Source organism: Cervus canadensis, chromosome X, assembly GCF_019320065.1.
Source record: "Cervus canadensis isolate Bull #8, Minnesota chromosome X, ASM1932006v1, whole genome shotgun sequence".
Lineage (NCBI taxonomy): Eukaryota > Metazoa > Chordata > Mammalia > Artiodactyla > Cervidae > Cervus > Cervus canadensis.
The window spans coordinates 37412762-37437377 of NC_057419.1; the positions used below are offsets into that span (position 1 = coordinate 37412762).

The 24616-nt window shown below is 39.5% G+C and overlaps 1 protein-coding gene across 1 annotated transcript in view; it reads left to right on the forward strand.

The window, feature by feature from the left end:
- The first annotated feature begins 19481 nt into the window (after positions 1-19481).
- LOC122435515 (testis-expressed protein 11-like) overlaps positions 19482-24616 on the forward strand; it is a 143074-nt gene continuing 137939 nt past the window's right edge. The window contains exon 1 of the mRNA XM_043459717.1: positions 19482-19678. Coding sequence (XP_043315652.1) covers positions 19482-19678 — 197 coding nt within the window. The remainder of the gene's footprint in view (positions 19679-24616) is intronic.

Sequence of the window (24616 nt, forward strand, 5' to 3'; positions counted from 1 at the left end):
CTGCATGTAGTTATTGTTTTCCCAACACCATTTATTGAAGAGACCATCTTTCCTTATTGGGCGTTCTTGGATCCCTTGTCAAATATTAGTTGACTATACAGTTGACATGAGGGTTTAATACTGAATTCTTTATTGTAGCCCATTTGTCTATGTGTCTATATTTATACCAGTACCATATTGTTTTAATTATTATAGTTCTGTAGTATCAAACTATCATTTTGATATCAAGAAATATAATGCCTCCAGCTTTGCTTTTTCTCATGATTGCTTTGGCTATTTGGGTTTTTGGTGGTTCCATATAAATTGTAGGATTCTTATGTCTATTTCTGTGAAATATACCATTGCAATTTGGTAGAGATTGCAAGAATATATAGATATCTTTGGGTAGAATGGACATTTTAACAATATTAACTCTTCTGACCCATACACATGGGGTCTCTTTCCATTTGTTCACGTTGTCTTTGCTTTCTTTCATCAAAGTCATGGTTTTTGTTGTGTAGATCATTCACTTGCTTGGCTAATTTTATTCCCAGGTATTTTATTGTTTCTGGTGCTATTGTGAGTGGGATAATTTATGTCTTTTTCAAATGTTTTATTATTTGTAGAGAAATGCAACCGATTTCTGTATGTTGATTTTATATCCTGCAATTTTACTGTATTTTTATCAGTTACAACAGTTCTCTTTTTGTTGCTATTGTAGGCATTTTAGGACTTTCTCCATATAAGATAGGGCTTCCCTGGTGGCTCAGATGGTAAATAATCTGCCTGCAATGCGGGAGACCTGGCTTTGATCCCAGGGTCAGGAAGATCCCTGGAGAAGGGAACGGCTACCCACTCCAGTATTCTTGCCTGGGAAATCCCATGGACAGAGCAGCCTGGTGGGCTACAGTCTATGGGGTTGCAAAGAGTTGAACACAACTGAGCAACTAACACTTACTGTGTAAAATAATATCAGTTGCAAACAAAGACAATTTTACTTCTTCCTTTCCTAGTTGGATAACTTTTCTTTCTTTGTCTTGCCTGATTGCTCTGGTTAGGACTTCCAGTACTCTACTGAATAAGAGTGGTGTGAATGATCACACTTATTTTATTCATGATCTTAGAGGAAAAGATTTCAGCCTTTCACCATTGAGTGTGATGTTGATATTGCGTTTGGTGTATAAAGCCTTTATCATGTTGAGGTGTGTTTCTTCTATTACCCAATCTTTCGAGAATTTTTATTCTGGATGGATGTTGTATTTCATTAAATTATTTCTGTACATCTATTGAGATGATCATATGATTTTTATCTTTAATTCTATTAGTGTGGAAATATATCACATTTATTGGTTTTTGTATGTTGAATTACCCTTGCATCTCAGAGATAAATCCCACTTTCTCATGGTATATAATTCTTTTAATGTACTGTTGAGTTTGGCTTCGTAATATTTTGTTGAAAAATTTTACATGTGTAATCATTAGGGATATTGACCTATAGTTTTCTTTTCTTGTAGTGTCCTTATCTGGCCTTGGTATTAGAGTAATGCTGGTCTTATGAGATGAGTTTGGAAGTATTCCCTTCTCTCCAACTTCTTTGGGAAGAATTTGAGAAGGATTTGTGTAAATTCTTTTTTTGTTTTTGTTTTTTTTGTAAATTAATTTATTTATTTTAATTGGAGGTGAATTACTTTACAATACTGTAGTGTTTTTTGCCATACATTCACATGAATCAGCCATGGGTGTACATGTGTCCCCCATCCTGAACCCTCCTCCCACCTCCCTCCCCATCCCATCCCTCAGGGTTGTCCCAGTGCACCGGCCCTGAATGCCCTGTCTCATGCATCAAACATGGTCTGGAAATCTATTTCACATATGGTAATATATATGTTTCAATGCTATTCTCTCAAATCACCCCACCCTCACCTTCTCCCACAGACTCCAAAAGTCTGTTCTTTACGTATGTGTCTCTTTTGCTGCCTTGCATGTAGGGTCCTCATTACCATCTTTCTAAATCTCATATATATGCATTATTATACTGTATTGGTGTTTTACTTTCTGACTTATTTCACTCTGTATAATAGGCTCCAGTGTCATCCACCTCATTAGAACTGATTCAAATGCACTCTTCTTGATAGCTGAGTAATATTCCATTGTGTATGTGTACCACTGCTTTCTTATCCATTCATCTGCTGATGGACATCTAGGTTGCTTCCATGTCCTAGCTATTGTAAACAGTGCTGTGATGATCACTGGGGTACACGTGTCAAGTCACCTGGTATAGAGATTGTCTATTTCAGGAGGCTTTTGATTACTGATTTAATCTTTGTATACGTTACTGGTATGTTAAATTTCTCTGTTTTTTCATGATTCAATCTGAATGGTCTAGTGGTTTTCCTTACGTTCTTCAATTTAAGCCTGTATTTGGAAATAAGGAGTTCTTCAATTTAAGCCTGTATTTGGAAATAAGGAGTTCATGATCTGAGCCACAGTCAAATCCAGGCCGAGTTTTTACTGACTGTATAGAGCTTCTCCATCTTTGGATGCAAAGAATATAATCAATTTGATTTTGGTGTTGATCATCTGGTGATGTCCACGTGTAGAGTCTTCTCTTCTGTTGTTGGAAGAGGGTGTTTGGTATGACCAGTGCATTCTCCTGGCAAAACTCTTCTAGCCTTTGCCCTGCTTCATTCTGTACTCCAGGATCAAATTTGCCTGTTACTCCAGGTGTTTCTTGACTTCCTACTTTTGCATTCCAGTCCCTTATAGTGAAAAGGACATCTTATTTGGGTGTTAGTTCTAGAAGGTCTTGTAGGTCTTCATAGAACTGTTCAACGTCAGCTTCTTCAGCATTACTGGTCGGGGCATAGACTTGTATTAATTACCATGATAATGAATGGTTTGCCTTGGAAATGAACAGAGATTATTCTGTCATGTTTGAGATCGCATTCAAGTGCTGCATTTTGGACTCTTCTGTTGACTATGATGGCTACTCCATTTCTTCTAAGGGATTCTTGCCCATAGTAGTAGATATAATGGTCATCTGAGTTAAATTCACCCATTACAGTTCATTTTAGTTCACTGATGCCTAAAATTTCAACATGCACTCTTGCCGTCTCCTGTTTGACCACTTCCAATTTGCCTTGATTCATGAACCTAACATTCCAGCCTCCTATGTGATATTGCTCTTTATAGCATCAGACCTATTATATCGGACCTATTAGCATTGGATTATACAGTGGAAGTGAGAAATAGATTTAAGGGACTAGATCTGATAGAGTTCCTGATGAACTATGGACAGAAGTTTGTGACATTGTACAGGAGACAGGGATCAAGACCATCCCCAAGAAAAAGAAATGCAAAAAAAGCAAAATGACTGTCTGAGGAGGCCTTACAAATAGCTATGAAAAGAAGAGAAGTGAAAAGCAAAGGAGAAAAGGAAAGATATACTCATTTGAATTCAGAGTTCCAAAGAACAGCAAGGAGAGATAAGAAAGCCTTCCTCAGTGATCAGTGCAAAGAAATAGAGGAAAACAATAGAATGGGAAAGACTAGAGATCTCTTCAAGAAAATTAGAGATACCAAGGGAATGTTTCATGCAAAGATGGGCTCAATAAAGGACAGAAATTGTACGAACTGCTGAAACTCCAGTACTTTGGCCACCTCATGTGAAGAGTTGACTCATTGGAAAAGACCCTGATGCTGGGAGGGATTGGGGGCAGGAAGAGAAGGGGATGACAGAGGATGAGATGGCTGGATGGCATCACCGACTGTATGGGCATGAGTTTGAGTAAACTCTGGGAACTGGTGATGGACAGGGAGGCCTGGCGTGCTGCAATTCATGGGGTCGCAAAGAGTTGGACACGACTGAGCGACTGAACTGAACTGACTGAACAGAAGCAGAAGATATTAAGAAGAGGTGGCAAGAATACACAGAAGAACTGTACAAAAAAGATCTTCATGACCCAGATAACCACAATGGTGTGATCACTCACTGAGAGCCAGACATCCTGGAATTGGAAGTCAAGTGGGCCTTAGGAAGCATCACTACGAATAAAGCTAGTGGAGGTGTTGGAATTCCTGTTGAACTATTTCAAATCCTAAAAGATGATGCCGGGAAAGTGCTGCATTCAATATGCCAGCAAATCTGGAAAACTCAGCAGTGGCCACAGGACTGGAAAACGTCAGTTTTCATTCCAATCCCAAAGAAAGGCAATGCCAAAGAATGCTCAAACTATTGCACAATTGCACTCATCTCACTTGCTAGTAAAGTAATGCTCAAAATTCTCTAAGCCAGGCTTCAACAATACATGAACTGTGAACTTCCAGATGTTCAAGCTGGTTTTAGAAAAGGCAGAGGAACCAGAGATCAAATTGCCAACATCTGTTGGATCATTGAAGAAGCAAGAGAGTTCCAGAAAAACATCTATTTCTGCTTTATTGACTATGCCAAAGACTTTGACTGTGTGGATCACAATAAACTGTGGAACATTCTGAAAGAGATGGGAATACCAGACCACCTGACCTGCCTCTTGAGAAATCTGTATGCAGGTCAGGGAAGCAACAGTTAGAACTAGACATGGAACAATAGACTGGTTCCAAATAGGAAAAGGAGTACATGAAGGCTATATATTGTCACCCTGCTTATTTAACTTATGTGCAGAGTACATCATGAGAAATGCTGGACTGGATGAAGCACAAGCTGGAATCAAGATATGCCGGGAGAAATATCAGTAACCTCAGATATGCAGATGACACCACCCTTATGGCAGAAAGTGAAGAAGAACTAAAGAGCCTCTTGATGAAAGTGAAAGAGGAGAGTGAAAAAGTTGGCTTAAAACTCAACATTCAGAAAACTAAGATCATGGCATCTGGTCCAGTCACTTCATGGCAAATAGATGGGGAAACAGTGGCAGACTTTATTTTGGGGGACTTCAAAATCACTGCAGATGGTGACTGCAGCCATGAAATTAAAAGACGCTTACTCTTTGAAAGAGAAGTTATGACCAACCTAGACAGCATATTAAAAAGTGGAGACATTACTTTGCCAACAAAGGTCTGTCTAGTCAAAGCTATGGTTTTTCCAGTAGTCATATATGGATGTGAGATTTGGACCATAAAGAAGTCTAATTGCTGGAAGAATTGATGCTTTTGAACTGTGGTGTTGGAGCAGACTCTTGAGAGTCCCTTGGACTGCAAGGAGATCCAATCAGTCCATCCCAAAGGAAAGCAGTCCTGAATATTCATTGGAAGGACTGATGTTGAAGCTGAAACTCCAATACTTTGGCCACCTGATGCAAAGAACTGACTCATGGGAAAAGACCCTGATGCTGGGAAATGTTGAAGTCAGGAGGAGAAGGGGATGACAGAGGATGAGATGGTTGGATGGCATCACCGACTCAATGGATATGAGTTTGAGTAAACTCTGGGAGTTGGTGATGGACAGGGAGGCCTGGCATGCTGCAGTCCATGTGTTCGCAAAGAGTTGGACAAGACCAAGTGACTGAACTGAACTGATGATTCAGTCTTGGTAGGTTGTATATTTCTAAGAATTTATCCATTTCCCCTAGGTTATCCGATTTGTTGGTTCATAGTTGTCTCTCATTAGCCTTGTGTTTCTGTAGTATCAGTTGTAATGTCTCCTTTTCACTTATGGCTTACTTTGAGTCCTCTCTATTTTTTCCTGGTCTAGCTTAAGGTTTGTCATTTTTGTTAATTTTTCTCAAAAAATCAGCTTTTAATTTTGTTGATCATTTCTATTGTTTTTCTGGTCTCTATTTCACTTATTTCCTCGCTGATCTTTATTATTCAATTTCTTCTACTAACTTTGGACTTTCTTCTCCTTTTTCTAGTTCCTTGAGGAGTGATGTTAGATTTTTTGGAGACTCTTCTAACTTCTTAATATATGTATTTATCAGTATGAACTTACCTCTCAAAATATCTTTTGTAGCATCCCATAGTTTTTGGTGTGTTGTATTTTTATTTTCATTTCTTTCAAGATATTTTTTGATATCCATTTTGATTTCTTCTTTGAGCTATTGGTTGTGCACAAGTGTATTGCTTAATTTCTACAGATTTTTAGACATTTCGGTTTTCTTCTTGTTGATTTGTATTTTCATAACATTATGGTTGGGTAAGATATTTGGTATGATTTAAATCTTAAATTTGCTAAGATTTGTTTTGAGGTATATCATGTGATCTATCCTGGAAAATGTTCTTTGGGCAGTTGAGAAGAATGTGCATTCTGCTGTTGTTGGATGGAATGTTCTAAACATGTCTGTTCAGTTCAGTTCAGTTGCTCAGTAGTGTCAGACTTTTTGTGACCCCAAGGATTGCAGCAGACCAGGCTTCCCTGTCCATCACCAACTCCCAGACCTTGCCTAAACTCATGTCCATCAAGTTGATGATGCCATCCAACTGTCTCATCCTCTGTCATCCCCTTCTCCTCCCGCCTTCAATCTTTCCCAGCGTCAGGGTCTTTTCCAGTGAGTTAGTTCTTCGCATCATATGGCCAAAACATTGGAGCTTCAGCTTCAGCATCAGTCCTTCCAATGAATATTCAGGACTGATTTCCTTTAGGATTGACTGGTTAGATTTCCTTGAAATCCACACGACTCTCAAGAGTCTTCTCCAACACCACAGTTCAAAAGCATCAGTTCTTCAGCACTCAGCTTTCTTTGTGGTCCAACTCTCACATCCATACATGGCTACTGGAAAAACCATAGCTTTGACTAGATGGACCTTTGTTGGCCAAGTAATGTCTCTGATTTTTAATATGCTATCTAGGTTTGTCATAGCTTTGTTATAGTTTGACTGCAGCCATGAAATTAAAAGACACTTGCTCCCTGGAAGAAAAGCTATGACAAATATGCCTGTTAGGTTCTTTTGGTTTAGAGTATCATCCCATGTCATTGTTTCTTTGTTAATTGTTTATCTGTATGATCTACCCATTGCTGGAAGTGGGGTATTGAGACCCCTTACTGTTATTGTGTTGTTGTCTACTTATCCCTTCAGATTTAATGACCTTCTTTTTCTCTTATACCATTTATGGCTTAAAGTCTATTTTGTCTAAGTACAGTAACTCTCACTTTCTTTTGGTTTCTATTTGCCTGGAATATCTTTTTCAAGCCCTTCATTTTGAGTCTATGTGTGTCCTTACAGCTGAAATGAGTCCCTTATAGGCACCATATAGTTGAGTTTTGCTTTTTTATCCAAGCAGACAACTCTGTCACTTTTGATTAGTGAATTCAGTCCATTTGGAGTAATTATTTATACTTAGGGACTTACTTATACCATCTTATGGATTGCTTTCTGGTTATTTAGTATTTGCCATTGTTTCCTTTGCCCTCTGTTTCTGCCTATTTTTTAAGTGGTAATTTTCTGTGATGGTATGCTCTGTTTCCCCCTTTTTAAATATGTTGTGAACTTACTCTAGATTTTTGCTTTGTGGTTACTATGATGCTTACATAAAACATCACATAGATAAAGCAGTCCACTATATGCTAATAGCCAGTTATCTTTGTTTGCTTACAAAAGCTCCATCCTTTTATCACCTCTTTGATATTTTTGATAGCACAATTTACCTCTTTTCATATTGTGTATCCATTAACAAATTATATTACAATTTTTTAAAACTTGTCATTTGATACTTGAGTATAGTTGACTAACAATGTTGTGTTATTTTCAGGTATACAGTAAAAAGAGTCAGTTATACATATATATATACATCTACTCTTTTTCAAATTCTTTTCCCACTTAGATTATTATGTAATATTGAGCAGAGATCCCTGTGCTATACAGTAGGACCTTATTGGTTATCCCTTTAAAATATAGCAGCATGTATATGCCAATCTAAAATTCCCTAACAATCCTCCTCCACACTCTTCCCCCTTGGTAACCATAAGTTCCTTCACTGAGAGTCTGTTTCTGTTTTGTAAATAAGTTCAATTGTGTCTTTCCTTTTTTAGATTCAGCATATAAGGGATATCATATGATATTTGTCTTTCTCTGTCTAACTTACTGCACTCAATATGACAATTTTTGGATCTATCCATGTTGCTGCAAATGCCATTATATAATTCCTTTTAATGATGAGTATTCCATTGTATATATGTACAACAGCTTCTTTATCCATTTGTCTGTCAATGGACATTTTCTTCCATGTCTTGTCTATTGTAAATAGTGTTGCAATGAACACTGGGGTGCATGTATCCTTTTGGACCATGCCTTTCTCCAGATATATGCCCAGGAGTGGGCTGGCAGGATCATATGGTATCTCTATCTTTAATTCTTTTTTTTTTTTAAACATTTTAATATGAATATTTTGGTTTTTTTTTTTAATTTTAATTTTTTCATTTATTTTTATTAGTTGAAGGTTAATTACTTTACAGTATTGTAGTGGTTTTTGCCATACATTGACATGAATCAGCCATGGATTTACATGTGTTCCCCATCCCGATCCCCCCTCCCGCCTCCCTCCCCATCGGATCCCTCTGGGATCTGCACCAGCCCTGAACACTTGTCTCGTGTATTCAACCTGGGCTGGTGATATGTTTCACCCTTAATAGTATACTTGTTTCAATGCTATTCTCTCAGAACATCCCACCCTCGCCTTCTCCCACAGAGTCTCAAAGTCTGTTCTGTATGATAACCCTATATGCAAAACAGAAAAAGAGACACAGATGTATCTTTAATTCTTAAAGAACCTCCACAGTGGCTGTACCAATTTACATTCCCACCAACAGTGTAGGTGGATTCCTTTTTCTCCACACCCTCTCCAGTTTTTATAGTTATAGTTGTTTTAATACTTTGTCCTTTAACATTTATACTAGAATTAAGCGATAACACACCACCATATTACAGTATCAGAGTATTCTGAATTTGACTGTATGCTTAGCAAAGTCTTTATCTCTCCTTCCTTTCTGAAAGACAACTTTGCCAGGTAAAGTATTCTTGCTTGGCAGTAATTTTTTTCTTTCAGCACTCTGAATATATTATGGTATTCTCTACTGGCCAGCAGGGTTTCTGCTGAGAAATCCCTTGATAGCCTTCCCTTATGTGTGAAGACTTTTTTTCTCTTACTGCTTTAACATTTTGTCTTTATTATTTGATTTTAGACATTTTTGTTATAATATGTCTTGAAGAAGATTGTTTTAGGTTGAAATTTTGGCATGACCCATCAGTTTCATGAATTGGAATATCCAAATCTCTCCCCAGATTTGGGAAGTTCTTGGATGTTGTTGCTTTAAATAAGGTTTTTTAAGCTTTTTGCTTCTTTATTTTCTGTTCCCCTTTGGGACTCCAATAATGAAATGGCTGTTTTGTTTAATGCTATCCTGTAATCCAGGTTTTATTCACTCAGTTTTCCTCTTTTTTCTTTTTGTGCCTTTGACTGGATGCTTCAAATTACTTATCCTCTAGTTTGCTAATTCTTTATGTTTTGCTGAATCTTCTGTAAAACTATCTAATAAAGATTTAAGTATAGTCATTGTATTCTTTAACTCTAGGATTTCTGGTTTTTTATGATTTTTTTTGGTTGAACTTCCTATTTTGTTCATGCATTGCTTTCATAATTACAATTTTTGTCTTTTAATCTTTATACTGGTTTATTTAAGTGGCCAATCCTCAGCCTTTACTACTGGGATTTTTTTCATTCCTGTACATACTTCTTGTATGTAGCCTTTTCTTCCACTTAGAGAGGACCCTTTAACATTTCTTATAGGGTTAGTTTAGTATTGATGAACGCTTAATTTTTGCTTGACTGAGAGTTTCTTTATCTCTCCTTCAATTCTAAATGATAAACTTGCTTGGTAGAGTATCCCATTGCAGGTTTTTCCATTTCAGCCCTTTATATGTATCATGCCACTCCCTCTGGCCTGCAGAGTTTCTCCAGAAAATGCAGCTGATAGATTTATGCTATGTCCCTAATATATGACTTTTGTTTTTCTTTTGTTGTCTTTAGAATTCTCTTTTATCTTTATTTATTTTTAAATTATTTATTTATTTTACTTTACAACATTGTATTGGTTTTGCCATACATTGACTTGAATCTGCTATGGGTGTACATGTGTTCCCCATCCTGAACCCCCCTCCCAACTCCCTCCCTATCCCATCCCTCTGGGTCATCCCAGTGCACCAGCCCTGAGCATCCTGGTGGGCTATATCCCAGGGATACAGGATGCTCTTTTATCTTGAACTTTTACCATTTTAATTGTGATAAGTCTTGCTGTGATTCTCTTTGTGTTCATCTTGTTTGGGACCCTCTGTGTTCTTGAATCTGAATATCTGTTTTCTTCTTCAGGCTCGTGATGTTTTCAGCTATAATTTCATTAAATGCAGTCTCAACCCCCTTCTTTCTCTCTCCTCCTTCTGGGATCCCTGTAATATGAATGCTGATATACTTGATGTTATCTCAAAGATCCTTTAAACTGTTTTCATTTTTAATTTGTTTTTCTATTGGCTCTTTTCATTGAGTGGTTTCCATTATTCTATCTTCTGGATAACTTAAGTGTTCTATACCACCTAGTTTGCTGTTCATTCCTTCTAGTATGTTTTTCATTTTAGTTTTTAGTTATTCTCCAGTTCTGATTGGTTCTTTTCTATATTTTCTAGTTCTTTGTTAAAACTTTCTCTGTATTCATCTATTCCTTTCCTTACCTCAGTTTCTTATTCTTATTACTAATGCTTTGAATTCTTTATCTAGTGGATTGTTTGTTTCTGTTTCATTAATGTTTCCAGGGTTTTTCTCTTGTTCTTTCAATTAAAACAGATTCTTCTATCTTCTCATTTTGCTTATTTTTGTCTGTCTATATGAAATTAGGTCAAACAATCACTTGTGGTGATTTTGAAGAGGTGTCCTTATGTGGGAGTACCACTATAGAGTTTGTGTGTGCCTAGTGGCTTTGGTGGGAGAGAGGGATTTGAAGTGAACATAAACCAAGTCTTTCCTTAAGGTGCTGGCAGCTATCACCTTGATAGAGGGTGAAGTGAAAGTGAAAGTCGCTCAGTTGTGTCCGACTCTTTGCGACCCCATAGACTGTCCATGGGATTCTCCAGGCCAGAATACTGGAGTGGGTAGCCTTTCCCTTCTCCAGGGGATCTTCCCAACCCAGGGATGGAACCCAGGTCTCCCGCACTGCAGGCAGATTCTTTACCAGCTGAGCCACAAGGGAAGCCCGGTAGGGCTGGAGATGTAAGGGCTGGAGCTAGAGCTGGGTGTGAGGTGGGATTTCCCCTCAGTGGCAGTCACTACCCTACTGGGGATGGGGTGGGTCCCAAGTTGCTGGAGAAGAGGCCCTGAGGGTTGGGTCCAACCTGACTCAGTTCCTCTTAAGTGTGTCCTCTTTTGTGTCCCAGCACCAGCACTCTTAGCACCAGAGTGGAGCAGTGCTGGAGCAAGAGGGGCTGGTATGGATATTCAGCAAGGGTCAGGGTGCATGCTGTGGTGGTCTGGCTGCTATGAGAGACCTGGTCTATCTCTGATGCAATGCCTGTACCGTCACTTGTAATGGCTGCCCCATTCCTGCTCTGATGCCTCTCAAAGTCTGAGCGACTGCAGCATCTCACTGTTGGTCATGGCTGCTCATGCTCCAGTGTGGAGCTGCAATGCAAAGCAAATTGTGCTGGAACATTTGCTAGGTTCAGACTGGGATACATGCTGGAGTGGTCAAGGGAAATGAGTCAGCCAGATATGTGGTTTCTATCTGCCTTTTTTGCCTTGCTTAAAAACAAGGCAAAAAAGCAAGTATTTGCATGCTCCTTGACCAGAGTCCCTGTTTTCCACAGCCCTCTCGTTAGTCCACAGGCCTTTTGACCAGCCAAGAGGGTTTGTCTTCTCTTTGTCAGATCCCAGGGCTGGGGCACTCAATATGTGGCTTGAACCACTCACTTCCCAGGGAGCATCTCCACCTATGTAATCTCACTTTTCCTGTGAGTCCCTTCCTAGGGGCACAGGTCCTGACCTGATCTCATCTCTTCCCCCTCCTACCTGGTTACACATACATCTTTCTTACAGCCTTGATTGTACAGGAGCCTTTCTGCCAGTCCCTATTTAGTTTTCAGTGAGAATTGTTCCACATGTGGGTATATTTTTGATGTGTTTGTTGGGGGAGGTGAGTTCTCTGTCCTCCTATTCCGCCATCTTGAAGAATCCCATGAACAGAGGAGCCTGGCAGGCTATAGTCCATGGGGTCACGAGTCAGACACAACTTAGCGACTAAACCACCACCATCATTCTGCCATCTTGGTTCAAGCCTGTTTTCCTAATTTCATTGAATTGTCTCTCTGTGTTTTATTATAGTTCACTGATTTTTTTTTTAAATTACCATTCTAAATTCTTTTTCAGACAGCTCATAGATCTCCATTTCTTTAGGGTCAACTATCATAGTTTTATTAGTTTCCTTTGGTGATGTCATGTTTCCTTGATTATTTATGATCCTTGTGGCCTTAAATTGACTTCTGTATATTTGAAGAAGTAGAGATCTCTTTTGGTGTTTACAAATTGGCTTGAGCAAGGAAATCTCTTCACCAGTTAGCTCATCCAGAGATTCTGAGAGGGGGGTGGTCATCTAGTGGTGTCTGTAGGTAGGCTTTCCCCTGGAATCCTTGGGTGGGCAGATCTGGTGCATGGGAAGTTCTGTTGGTTAGTTCCATAGGGCTATGTGAGATCTTTTCTTCTTTGTTAATGTAGGTATTTGTTGCTGTATACTTTCCTCTTAGTACTGATCTGAGTCAGTTTATAGACTCAGAATCACTTAAAAGAAAGGGAGGTTTGGTCCCCTTAAGAAAGGGCCAAAGTATGCCACCCAAATTTTATACTGTTAATTGTTCTCCCAGCCTTCCCCAAAGGTATCTGTGGCCTTCAAACAGTGTGACTTGCACATTGGGGAAAAGGAAATAACCAGACCTTTGGAGGATGACTGAGCATAGCCTCTGAACTGATACTAATTCCAGGAGACCCAAAATATCATTGTATTCTACCAGTCACAGTAGGGACTTATGGACATCAGGTTATCAATGGAATTTTAACTCAGGTCCATCTCAAAATGGATCTGGTGAGTCACAGAACCCATCCTATGGTTAGTATTTTCCCAGTTCTGGAATACATAATTGGAATAGTCATACTAAGTAGCTGGTAGAATCCCTATATTGGTTCTTTGACCTGTGAAATTAAGTTATTATGATAGGAAATGCCAAGTGAAAGCCATTAGAATTGTTTCTAAATAGGAAAATAGTAAACAAAAAACAATACTGCATTCCTGGAAGCACTGCAGAGATTACTGCCACCATCAAGTACTTGATGAATGCAGGGGTGGATGATCCCCACCACATACCAATTTGACTTGCCTATTTACCCTGTGCAGAAAACAGATGGATCTTGGAGAATCATGGTGGATTATCATATACTCAATCAGATGATGCCTCCAATTGCAGCTGCTGTACCAGGTATGATTTCATCACTTGAGATACATACCCCCTGGTATCTTGGATGCAACTATTGATCTGGAAAATGCTTTTTAAAAATCCATACCTGTTAAAAGACCACCAGAAGCAGTTCATTTTCAGCCAGCTAGGTCAGAAATACACCTTTACTGTACCACCTAAGAGGTAAATCAACTCTCTAGCTCTATGTCATAATTTAGTTTGAAGGAGTCTTGATCCATTTTCTTTTCCATAAGACATCACACTGTTCTGTTACATTGATGATGTTATGCTGATTGAAACTAGTGACATGGAAGAAACAACTACTCTAGATTTATTGATAACATATTTACATGTCAGATGGTGGAAAATAAAGCTGGCAAAAATCAGGGGGCTTCTACCTCAGTGAAATTTCTAGGGATCCAGTGGTATGGGGCATGTTGAGATATTCCCTTTAAGGTGAAGGATAAGCATTGCATCTGGCCTCTTCTACAACCAAAAAAAAAAAAAAAATCACAATGCATAGTGAGTCTCTTTGGATTTTAGAGGCAACATTTTCTGCATTTGAGTGTGGTTACTCTGACATGCTTAGCAATCTGAAAAGGTGTTAGTTTTGAATGAGCCAGAATAAGAGATGGCTCTGCAACAGGTCTAAACTGTCATGCAAGTTGCTATGCTGCTTGGACCATTGGATCCAGCAGATCCAATAGCTCTTAAAATGTCAGTAGCAAACAGCAATGCTGTTCAGAGCTTTTGGAAGCCTCCCAAAGGTGAATCAGAGTGCAGACCCTTAGGATTTTGGAGCAGATTCCTGCTATCCTTTATGGATAACAACTTTCTTTTTGAGAAACAGATATGGCTTGCTGGTTGGAGGCCTTAGTAAAGACAGAATGCTCAACCATGGGCCACAAAGTTACTCTGCAACCTGAGATGCCCATCATGAATTGAATATCTGACCCACTAAACCATAAAGTTGGGTACACATAGCAGTACTCCTTTATCAAGAAGAAGTGGCATATACTAGATAGGGTTCAAGCAAGGTTTAAAGACTCATGAGTTACATGAAGAAGTGGCACAAATACCCGTGTTTCCCACTCCTGCTACACTACCATCTCTCTATAAGCCTGTATCTGTGACCTCATGAGAAGTTCCCTACAATCAGTTGACAAAGGAGAGAAGATTGGGCCTGGTTGACAGGTAGTTCTGCGTGATATGCTGGCACCAGCCCAAAGTTGACAGCTGCAGCACTGTAGCCATTTTATGAGACATCTCTGAAGGAGAGTGGTGAAGGGAAGTCTTCACATTGGGTAGAATGCTGAGCAATACACCTGGTTGTTCACTTTGCTTGAAAGGAGAAATAGCCATACATATGATTACATATTGAGTCATGGGCTATGGCCAGTGGTTTGGCCGAATGGTCAGGGACCTGGAAGGAACATCATTGAAAAATTGGTGACAACAAACTTTGAGGAAGAGGTATATGATAGACTTCTCTGGAAAAAAAGCTTGAAGATATTTGTGTTCCATGTGAATGCTCACCACAGTGTGACTCCAGCAGAAGAGGATTTTGATAATCAAGTGGATAGGAGGGCCTGTTCTGTGCATTGTCAGACTCTCTGTATCCACTTCTGTCATTGTCCAATGTGTTTATGAACAAAGTGGTCTTGGTGGCAGGGAGGGAAGTTATACATAGGCTAAGCAACATGGACCTCTATTCACCAAGTGGCCTGGTTAGAGCCACTGCTGAGTGCCCAGTCTGCCAGCAGCAGAGACCAACACTGAGTCCTGATATGACATGGTTTACCATGGTGATCAGCCAGTTACCCCGTGGCAGATTGGTTATCCTGTCAACTTGATAAGGCCATGAGGTACCCAGATATTTCACCAAACATAATAAGATTAACATTAAATCAGCTGACTGAGTATAGCAGGTTTTACTCCCTAATGTGGGTGGGCCCCATTCCATCAGCTGAAGGCCTGAATAGGTCAAAAAGATTGACCCTCTCCGAGTAAGGGAGAATTCTTCTTGACTGACTGCTTTTGAACTGTGACTTGTTTTTTTTTCCTGCCTTCAGACTTGAACTGAAATATAAGCTCTTCCTAGGTCTAGAACCTATCAGTTTCCAGCTAGGAATGCAGATAGGAATGACAACTTTGACTTTTCTGGTTCTCAGGCCTACAGAATTAGATTAGAACTAAACCATTGGCTCTTCTGGTATCTCCAGCTTGCCGAGTCACTCTGCATATTATGGAACTTGTCCACCTCCATAAATGTGTGTGTTATTTCCTTACAATAAATCTCTATATAATACTGTTTTTCTTCCCTCTTCTTCCCCCTTACCATATAACATAAGCTATATTGACTTCACAACATACTTAAGTATGATTGCTAACTTTATTCTTTTTATAGTTTTATTGAGATGTAATTGACATATAATACTGAATAAGTTTAAGGTCTACAACATAGAGATTTGATATATGTATATACTGTGAAATGATTACAATAAGTTTAGTTAACATCCATCACCACACATAGTTACAAATTTTTCCCCTGTGTTGAGAGCTTTTAAGATTTACTCTCTTGGAAACTTTCAAATATATGATACAGTATAACTATAGATGCCACACTATATATTACATCCTCAGAACTTATTTACCTTATACTAGAAAGTTGTTCCTTTTGACCACTCTCACCCAATTCCACCCTCACCCTTAAATATTGTTAGCTTTATATCATAGTATCTAAGTTACAGAATATAAAGGAGAAGAGTGAACATCACCCAAATAGTTTGCTTCCTTTTCTAGGGTAAGGGGTAGTGCATTTTTGGCATGAAGATTGGTTGTATCATATTAGGCAGAAGTATGACCTTGCAATTGTCTTTATTTGGAGATTAAGGAGATTTATATGGCTGCTAAGTTGACAAGGGCTGAACATATGATGGTTCATTTTGTGTGTCAATTTGGCTAGGCCACAGTGCCCAGATATTAATATTTGGTCAAATATTACATCTCATAAGTTTTTAGATGACATTAACATTTAAATCAGTGGACTTTGAGTAAAGCAGGTTATCTTCCATAATGTGAGTAGGTCTTATCCAGTGAGTTGAAGAGAAAAGAGAAAGAGAGAAAAGGCTGGGATCTCCAAGAAAGAGGGAATTCTGCCCCTAGACTGCCTTCATACCTGAGCTGCTCAAACCCTTCAGGTTTGGTATCAATGTTTTCATGGGTCTCCAGCTTGCAGACCTGCAATTACATGGGCCAATTCATTAAAAATTCTTTCTCTTTCTCCCTTTCCCCCACCCCTGCCATTCCTCCTCTCTCTCTTTCCTCTCTCTTTCCATATACACATATATCCTATTGGTTCTGTTTCTTTGGAGAATTGTGATTAATATACTGCAAAGGGAATATTCAGTGGATGAATTGCCTGATCACGTCAGCCACTTCACCTGAGATATTCCACTTGGCACTTATAAGAAGAGGAGATAGTTCCACTTCTTGGGGTAAATAAACTTTACAGAAACTTATATCCAGTCCATCAGGCTGTTTCCTTGGAATAACCTGCTGTATATCTGGATCATGTGTAGGCATATGTGATTGTTCAATAGTGAGTTGTGAATCCTATATCAACCCAAAGATGTTCTTTCACTCTACAGCATTCAAAACAAAGATACCACCCCTAAATTAGTAATGATTCACACATCTACTCTAGTGAAGGTTCTTCAGGAAGCTGATAATACTGATCCATAAAATGAAATAATTCCTTCAGATGTATTCCATGTTTTCAGTAGTTTTTTGGTTTTGCCTTCCCTATACCTGGACTACCTTCTTAGTGACCAGAGGTCGTAGAGGTACTGTCAGTTATCTCAATAAAAATTTCCCCTTTGGGGGCATCTCTGAGGCTAGCGTCATAGCTCAAGCTGACCAAAATATGAGGTTGGCCCAGTGTCGGGTTCTACCCCAGCATGCTCTTATTTTCACCTTAATTATTACAGATAACAATAATCAAGGAATCATATATTTAGTGTGTTTCCTTTTGTATCAGTTAGCCAATTTTGGGGGACTTGGGTCTATCATTTCTAGGTTTCATTCATAAATATTACCTTTAGTAACCAGTAACAGGTAGTTATAGGTTCTTGCCATGGGAGAGTAGAAAGCCATCCAGGAATCAGGTTCCTCATTTTCCCACCATTTCATTTTTTCCCTTCCCAGACCACATGTTTCAGTGAGTCAGAGTTATTTTAGCAAATCTCACTTTTTCTGACATGAACACAGTGACTCTGACACCAGCAACCTGGAGTTCGGTCAAACTTCACAAGTAAAAGGCACAGTCATTCATAAGATATCTTCAGATATCAGCCATAAGTTGGAAGATTCTCAAGCCACCTTTACTTGTGACCACTTGGCTCCAAATTCAGAGGTTCTTGATATCCCTTCAGGTTTTGTAATTTGCTGGATGACTCACAGAATACAGGAAAGTACTGTACCTGTGATTGAAGTTTTGTTATAACAAAAGATGAAAACGGAACCAGCCAAAGGCAGAGATGCATATGGTAGGGTATGGGAGAGTACCAAATATTAAGCTTCTCTCTTACTCAAGGATGTGTTACCTTCTCAGCAGATCAGAATGATGCCAATTAGGGAATCTCACCTGAGTTTTTGTGTCCAGAGATTTTATTGAGATTTCATTATGTAAGCAAAATAGATTGAATCACATGGTTTTTAACTCAGTCTCCAATCCTTCGCTTCTCTGGTAATTGGGCTGATTTCACATGGCTTAAAGCCCAAACCTCTAGTCATGTGGCAGTTTTTTTCTGACATGTCTAGGCCCCATTCATAGATGATGGGCCCCTAGATATCTAGGGGCCCATCATGAGTCACCTCATTAACATAAACTATGGCGTGTGGTCCATGATGGGCTTCCCAGGTGACTCAGCTCAGTGGTAAAGAATCTGCCTACCAATGTAGGAGACACAGGAGATGTGGGTTCATTTCCTGGGTTGGGAAGATCCCCTGGAGGAGCAAATGGCAACCCACTCCAGTATTCTTGCCTGGAAAATTCTATGGACAGAGGAGTCTGGCAGGCTACAGTCCATGGGGTCTCAAGAGTCAGACACTGACCGAGTGACTGAGCACACACGCATGATGCCCACAGTGAATAACAAAGACTAGAAGGGCTATCTTCTAGAAACTGGGGACAAAGCCCAGTCAAATTTACTTGTTGCACACTAAGTATACAGAAAAATGCACATCATAAAACATTCACCTTATTGGGATATTCCAAATCTCTGGAATATTGAAAAGATTCTAGCAATGTGCACATAGGAATAAAATAATAATACAAACAACTAAATCTGTGCACAAATTCAACAACTCAGGTGAAATGAACCAATTCCTTTAAAGCCACAAATTACCAAAACTCAACCAATATGAAGTAGATAATTTGGATAGTCCTCTAAAGAAATTGAATTCATAGTTAATTACCTTCTTAAAAAAGATATCTCCAAGCCCAGATGGTTTCACTGGCAAATTCCACTATTCATCTAGAGAAGAATTGAGGCCAATTCTACAATATCTCTTCTCCAGAATAGAGCAGAATGAGAGGGAACACTCCCCAACACATTCTGTGAGACCAGAATTACCTGATAACAAAGCTATCCAATGACAGTGTAGAAAGAATTAAGCAAGAAAGAAACTACAGGTTAATAACTCTCATGAACATAATTGCAAAACCCATCAGAAATATTAGTAAATTGATACTAAACTAGCACATTAATAAAAATTAATAAAATTAGTAAATTGATATAGAGGCAGTGGTGATAGCATGGGAAGTGGCTTCAAGAGATAATGGTGGAGGCAGGAGCAGGGTCATGACTGGTGCCCCAGTTTCTAGCACAGCAGAACAGGAGGCTGCAAAGCACTACGAACCACCATTGGTGTGGCCAGGCTCATTGGCCTGAACAATAACGCCCAGGAACTGGCGGAGAGGAAAGGCGGGGGCCAGAACTCAGCTGGCAGTGGACCAAGCAGACAGAAGAATGGCCCCAGGATGGCCAGCATCACTAGTGAGGCCGAGGGGCCCTCCACTCATGGGCATCCTCCAACCTTGGCTCCAGCCTTCCCTGGACCTCCTTCCCAGTGACTCGAGCAGGGCCTTTGCGCTGGCCCCCGAGAGGCAGGTGACCGACACCCGGCAGAGGGTGAAAGTTTACATGCTCAACAAGGACCAGCCGTGGGACAACCAGGGCACCCAGCATGTCACCTGGCTATATGGAATAGCTGAAGGGTATGTCCCTGCTAGTCAGGGCCTAACAAAATGTGATCCACTGGAGAAGGGAATGGCAAACCACTACAGTATTCTTGCCTTGAGAATCCCATGAACACAATGAAAAGACAAAAAGGTATGACACTGGAAGATGAGTCCCCAGGTTGGTAAGTATCCAATGTGCTAGTGGGGAAGAGCAGAGAAACAGTTGCAGAAAGAATGAAGTGGCTGAGCCAAAACAGAAATGACGCCCAGTTATGGATGTGTCTGGTCATGAAAGTAAAGTCCGATGCTGTAAACAACAATATTGCATAGGAACCTGCAGTGTTAGTCCATGAATCAAGGTAAACTGGACATGGTAAAGCAGGAGATGGCAAGAGCGAACATCGACATTTCAGGAATCAGTGAACTAAAATGGACTGGAATGGGCAAATTTAATTCAGATGACCATTATATCTACTACTGTGGGCAAGACTCCCTTAGAAGAAATGGAGTAGCCCTCATAGTCAAAAAAAGAGTCCAAAATGCAGTACTTGGGTGCAATCTCAAAATGACAGAATGATCTCTGTTCGTTTCCAAGGCAAACCATTCAATATCAAAGTAATCCAAGTCTGTGCCCTAACCACTAATGCCAAAGAAGATGAAGTTGAACGGTTCTATGAAGACCTACAAGATCTTCTAAAATTAACACCAAAAAAATATGTCTTTTTCATCATAGAGAACTGGAAAGTAGCTAAAGTAGGAAGTTAAAGTAAGTCAGGATATACCTGGAGTAACAGGCAAGTTTGGCCTTGGCATACAAAATGAAGCTGGGTGAAGGCTAACAGAATTTTGCCAAGAGAACACCCTGGTCATAGCAAGCACCCTCTTCCAACAACATAAGAGATGACTCTACACATGGACATCACCAGATGGTCAATACTGAAATGAAGCTGATGATGGAGGAGCTCTATAAAGTCAGCAAAAACAAGACTGGGAGCTGACTGTAGGTCAAATTACCAGCTCCTTATTGCAAAAATCAGTCTTAAATGAAGGAAGTAGGGGAAACCACTAGGCCACTCAGATATGACCTAAATAAAATCTTTTATGATACAGTGGAAGTGACAAATAGATTCAAGGTGTTAGATCTGGTAAGAGTGCTTGAAGAACTATAGACTGAGGTTCATAATATCACACAGAAGGGGGTGACGAAAACCATCTCCCCCCAAAAAAGAAATGCAAGAAGGCAAAGTGGTTGTCTGAGGAGGTCTTAAAAATAGCTAAGAAAATAAGAGAAATGAAAGGCAAAGGAGAAAGGGAAAGATATACCCAACTGAATGCAGAGTTCCAGAGAATAGCAAGGAGAGATATGAAAGCCTTTTTAAGTGAGCAATTCAAAGAAATAGAGGAAAGCAAAAGAGTGGGAAAGACAAGATATCTCGTCAAGAAATTGGAGATACCAAGGAAACATTTCACGAAAAGATGGACAAAATAAAGGAGAGAAAATGAAAGGACCTAAAAGAAGTAGAAGAGATTATAAAGAGGTGGAAGAATACACAAAACTGTACACAAAAGGTCTTAATGACCTGGATAACAATGATGGTGTGTTCACTCACATAGAGCCAGACATCCTGAAGTATGAAGTCAAGTGGTCTTAGGAAGCATTACTACAAACAAAGCTAGTGGAGGTGATGGAATTTCACCTATTCATCTATTTCAAATCCTAAAAGATGATGCTGCACTCAACATGCCAGCAAATTTGGAGAGTTCAGCAGTGGCCACAGGACTGGCAAAGGTCAGTTTTCATCCCAATCCCAAAGAAAGGCAATGTGAAAGAATGTACAAGCTACTGTACAATTGCACTCATTTCATATGCAAGCAAGATTACACTTAAAATCCTTCAAGCTAGGTTTCAGCAGTACGTGGACCAAGAACTTCCAGATGTACAAACTGGATTTAGAAAAGGCGGAGGAACCAGAGATCAAATTGCCAACATCTGCTGGATCGTATAAAAAGCAAGGGAATTCCAGAAAAACACATCTGCTTCACTGACTACACTAAAGCTTTTGACTGTGTGGATCACAACCAACTGTGGAAAATTCTTAAAGAGATGGGAATACCAGACCCACATTACCTGCCTCCTGAGAAGCCTGAATGCAGGTCAAGAAGCAACAGTTAGAACTGGACATGGAACAAGAGTTGGCTCAAAATTGGGAAAAGAGTATGTCAAGGCTGTATATTGTCACCCTGCTTATTTAACTTATATGGAGAGTACATCATGTGAAATGCTAGCCTGGATGACTCACACACTGGAATCAAGGTTGCCAGACGGAATACCAACAGCCTCAGATAAGCAGATGATACCACTTTAATGGCAGAAAGTGAAGAGGAACTAACGAGGCTCTTGATGAAGGTGAAACAGGAGAGTGAAAAACCTGGCTTAAAACTCAACATTCAAACAACTAAGCTCATGGCAACTGCTCTGATTACTTCATGGCAAACAGATGGGAAAAAAGTGGAAACAGCAACAGATTTTATTTTCTTGAGCTCCAAAATCATTGCGGACTGTGATTGCAGCCACGAAATTATTTCTTTTTTCTTTTTTCATTTATTTGTATTAGTTGGAGGCTAATTACTTTACAGTATTGTAGTGGTTTTTGCCATACATTGACATGAATCAGCCATGGCTTTGTATGTGTTCCTCATCCTGAACCCCCCTCCCACCTCCCTCCCCATCCCATCCCTCTGGGTCATCCCAGTGCACCAGCCCCAAGCACTTGTCTCATGCATCCAACCTGGACTGGCGATCTGTTTCACACTTGATAATATACATGTTTTGATGCTGTTCTCTCAGATCATCCCACCCTCACCTTCTCCCACAGAGTCCAAAAGTCTGTTCTATACATCTGTATCTCTTTTTCTGTTTTGCCTATAGGGTTATTGTTACCATCTTTCTAAATTCCATGTATATGCATTAGTATACTGTATTGGTGTTTATCTTTCTGGCATACTTCACTCTGTATAATGGGCTCCAGTTTCATCCATCTAATTAGAACTGAATCAAATGAATTCTTTTTAATGGCTGAGTAATATTCCATAGTGTATATGTACCACAGCTTCCTTATCCATTTATCTGCTGATGGGCATCTAGGTTGCTTCCATGTCCTGGCTATTATAAACAGTGCTGCGATGAACATTGGGGTACATGTGTCTCTTTCAGATCTGGTTTCCTCAGTGTGTATGCCCAGAAGTGGGATTGCTGGGTCATATGGCAGTTCTATTTCCAGTTTTTTAAGGAATCTCCACACTGTTCTCAAAGAGATACCACTTTGCTGACAAAGGTCAGTATAGTCAAAGCTGTGGTTTTTCCAGTAGTCGTGTATAGATGTGAGAGTTGGGCTGTGAAGAAGACTGAGCCCCGAAGAATTGATGCTTTCAAACTGTGGTGCTGGAGAAGACTCTTGAGAATCCCTTAGACAGCAAGGAGATCAAACCAGTCAATCCTAAAGGAAATCAACCCTGAATATTCTTTGGAAGGACTGATGCTGAAGCTGAAACTCTAATACTTTGGCCACCTGATGTGAAGAGCCAACTCATTGGAAAAGACCCTGATGTTGAGAAAGATTGAGGGCAAGAGGAGAAGGGGGTTGACAGAGGATGAGCTGGTTCGATGGCATCACCGACTCAATGGACATGGGTGTGAGTAAATTCTGGGAAATAGTGAAGGACAGGGAAGCCTGGCATGCTGCTGTTCTTGGGACTGCAAAGAGTTGGACATGACTTAGTGACTAAACAACCACAATAGCAATGTCTAAAAAGAAAAATATAGCTTATGTGTAGTTTATCCCAGGAACTCTGGAATTGTTCAATGTTCAAAAATCAATTTCATACATCATATTAACTGTCAATAAAGAAAACACAATTGTGTCAACTGACATAGAAATCTTTAGCAAAATTCACCATCCTTTTTTTAAAATTAGTGGATAATCACTTTACAATGTTTTTTGGTTTCTGCTGTTCAACAATATGAATCAGCTATTCCCCTCCCTCTTGAGTCTCTCTCCCAACCCCCCAGTCCCACTCCTCTAGGTCATCACAGAGCACTGAGCTGAGCTCCCTGTGTTATACAGCAGCTTCCCACTAGCTGTCTATTTTACACATGGTAGTGTATATATATATACACACATACACACACACATATACATACATATATATACACATATATATATGTAGTAGTATATATATACATATATATGTAGTATATATATATATACATATATATGTAGTATATATATATATATATATACACACACATATATATGTCAGTGCAACTCTCTCAATCAATATCCACTTAAGACAATAACTCTCAGCAAACTAATAGAACTGAAGTTTGTCAGCCTGAATAAGGGCATCCATAAAAAACTTACATCTAATATCATACTTAATTGTAAGCAAACTAAATGCTTTAAGAATGTCTATTCTGTTTTATTTTATTTTATTTTTTTATTTTTTTAAAAATTTTTTATTAGTTGGAGGCTAATTATTTCACAACATTTCAGTGGGTTTTGTCATACATTGATATGAATCAGCCATAGATTTACACTTATTCCCCATCCCGATCCCCCCTCCCACCTCCCTCTCCACCCGATTCCTCTGGGTCTTCCCAGTGCACCAGGCCCGAGCACTTGTCTCATGCATCCCACCTGGGCTGGTGATCTGTTTCACCATAGATAGTATACATGCTGTTCTTTTGAAACATCCCACCCTCACCTTCTCCCACAGAGTTCAAAAGTCTGTTCTGTATTTCTGTGTCTCTTTTTCTGTTTTGCATATAGGGTTATCGTTACCATCTTTCTAAATTCCATATATATGTGTTAGTATGCTGTAATGTTCTGTATCTTTCTGGCTTACTTCACTCTGTATAAGGGGCTCCAGTTTCATCCATCTCATTAGGACTGTTTCAAATGAATTCTTTTTAAC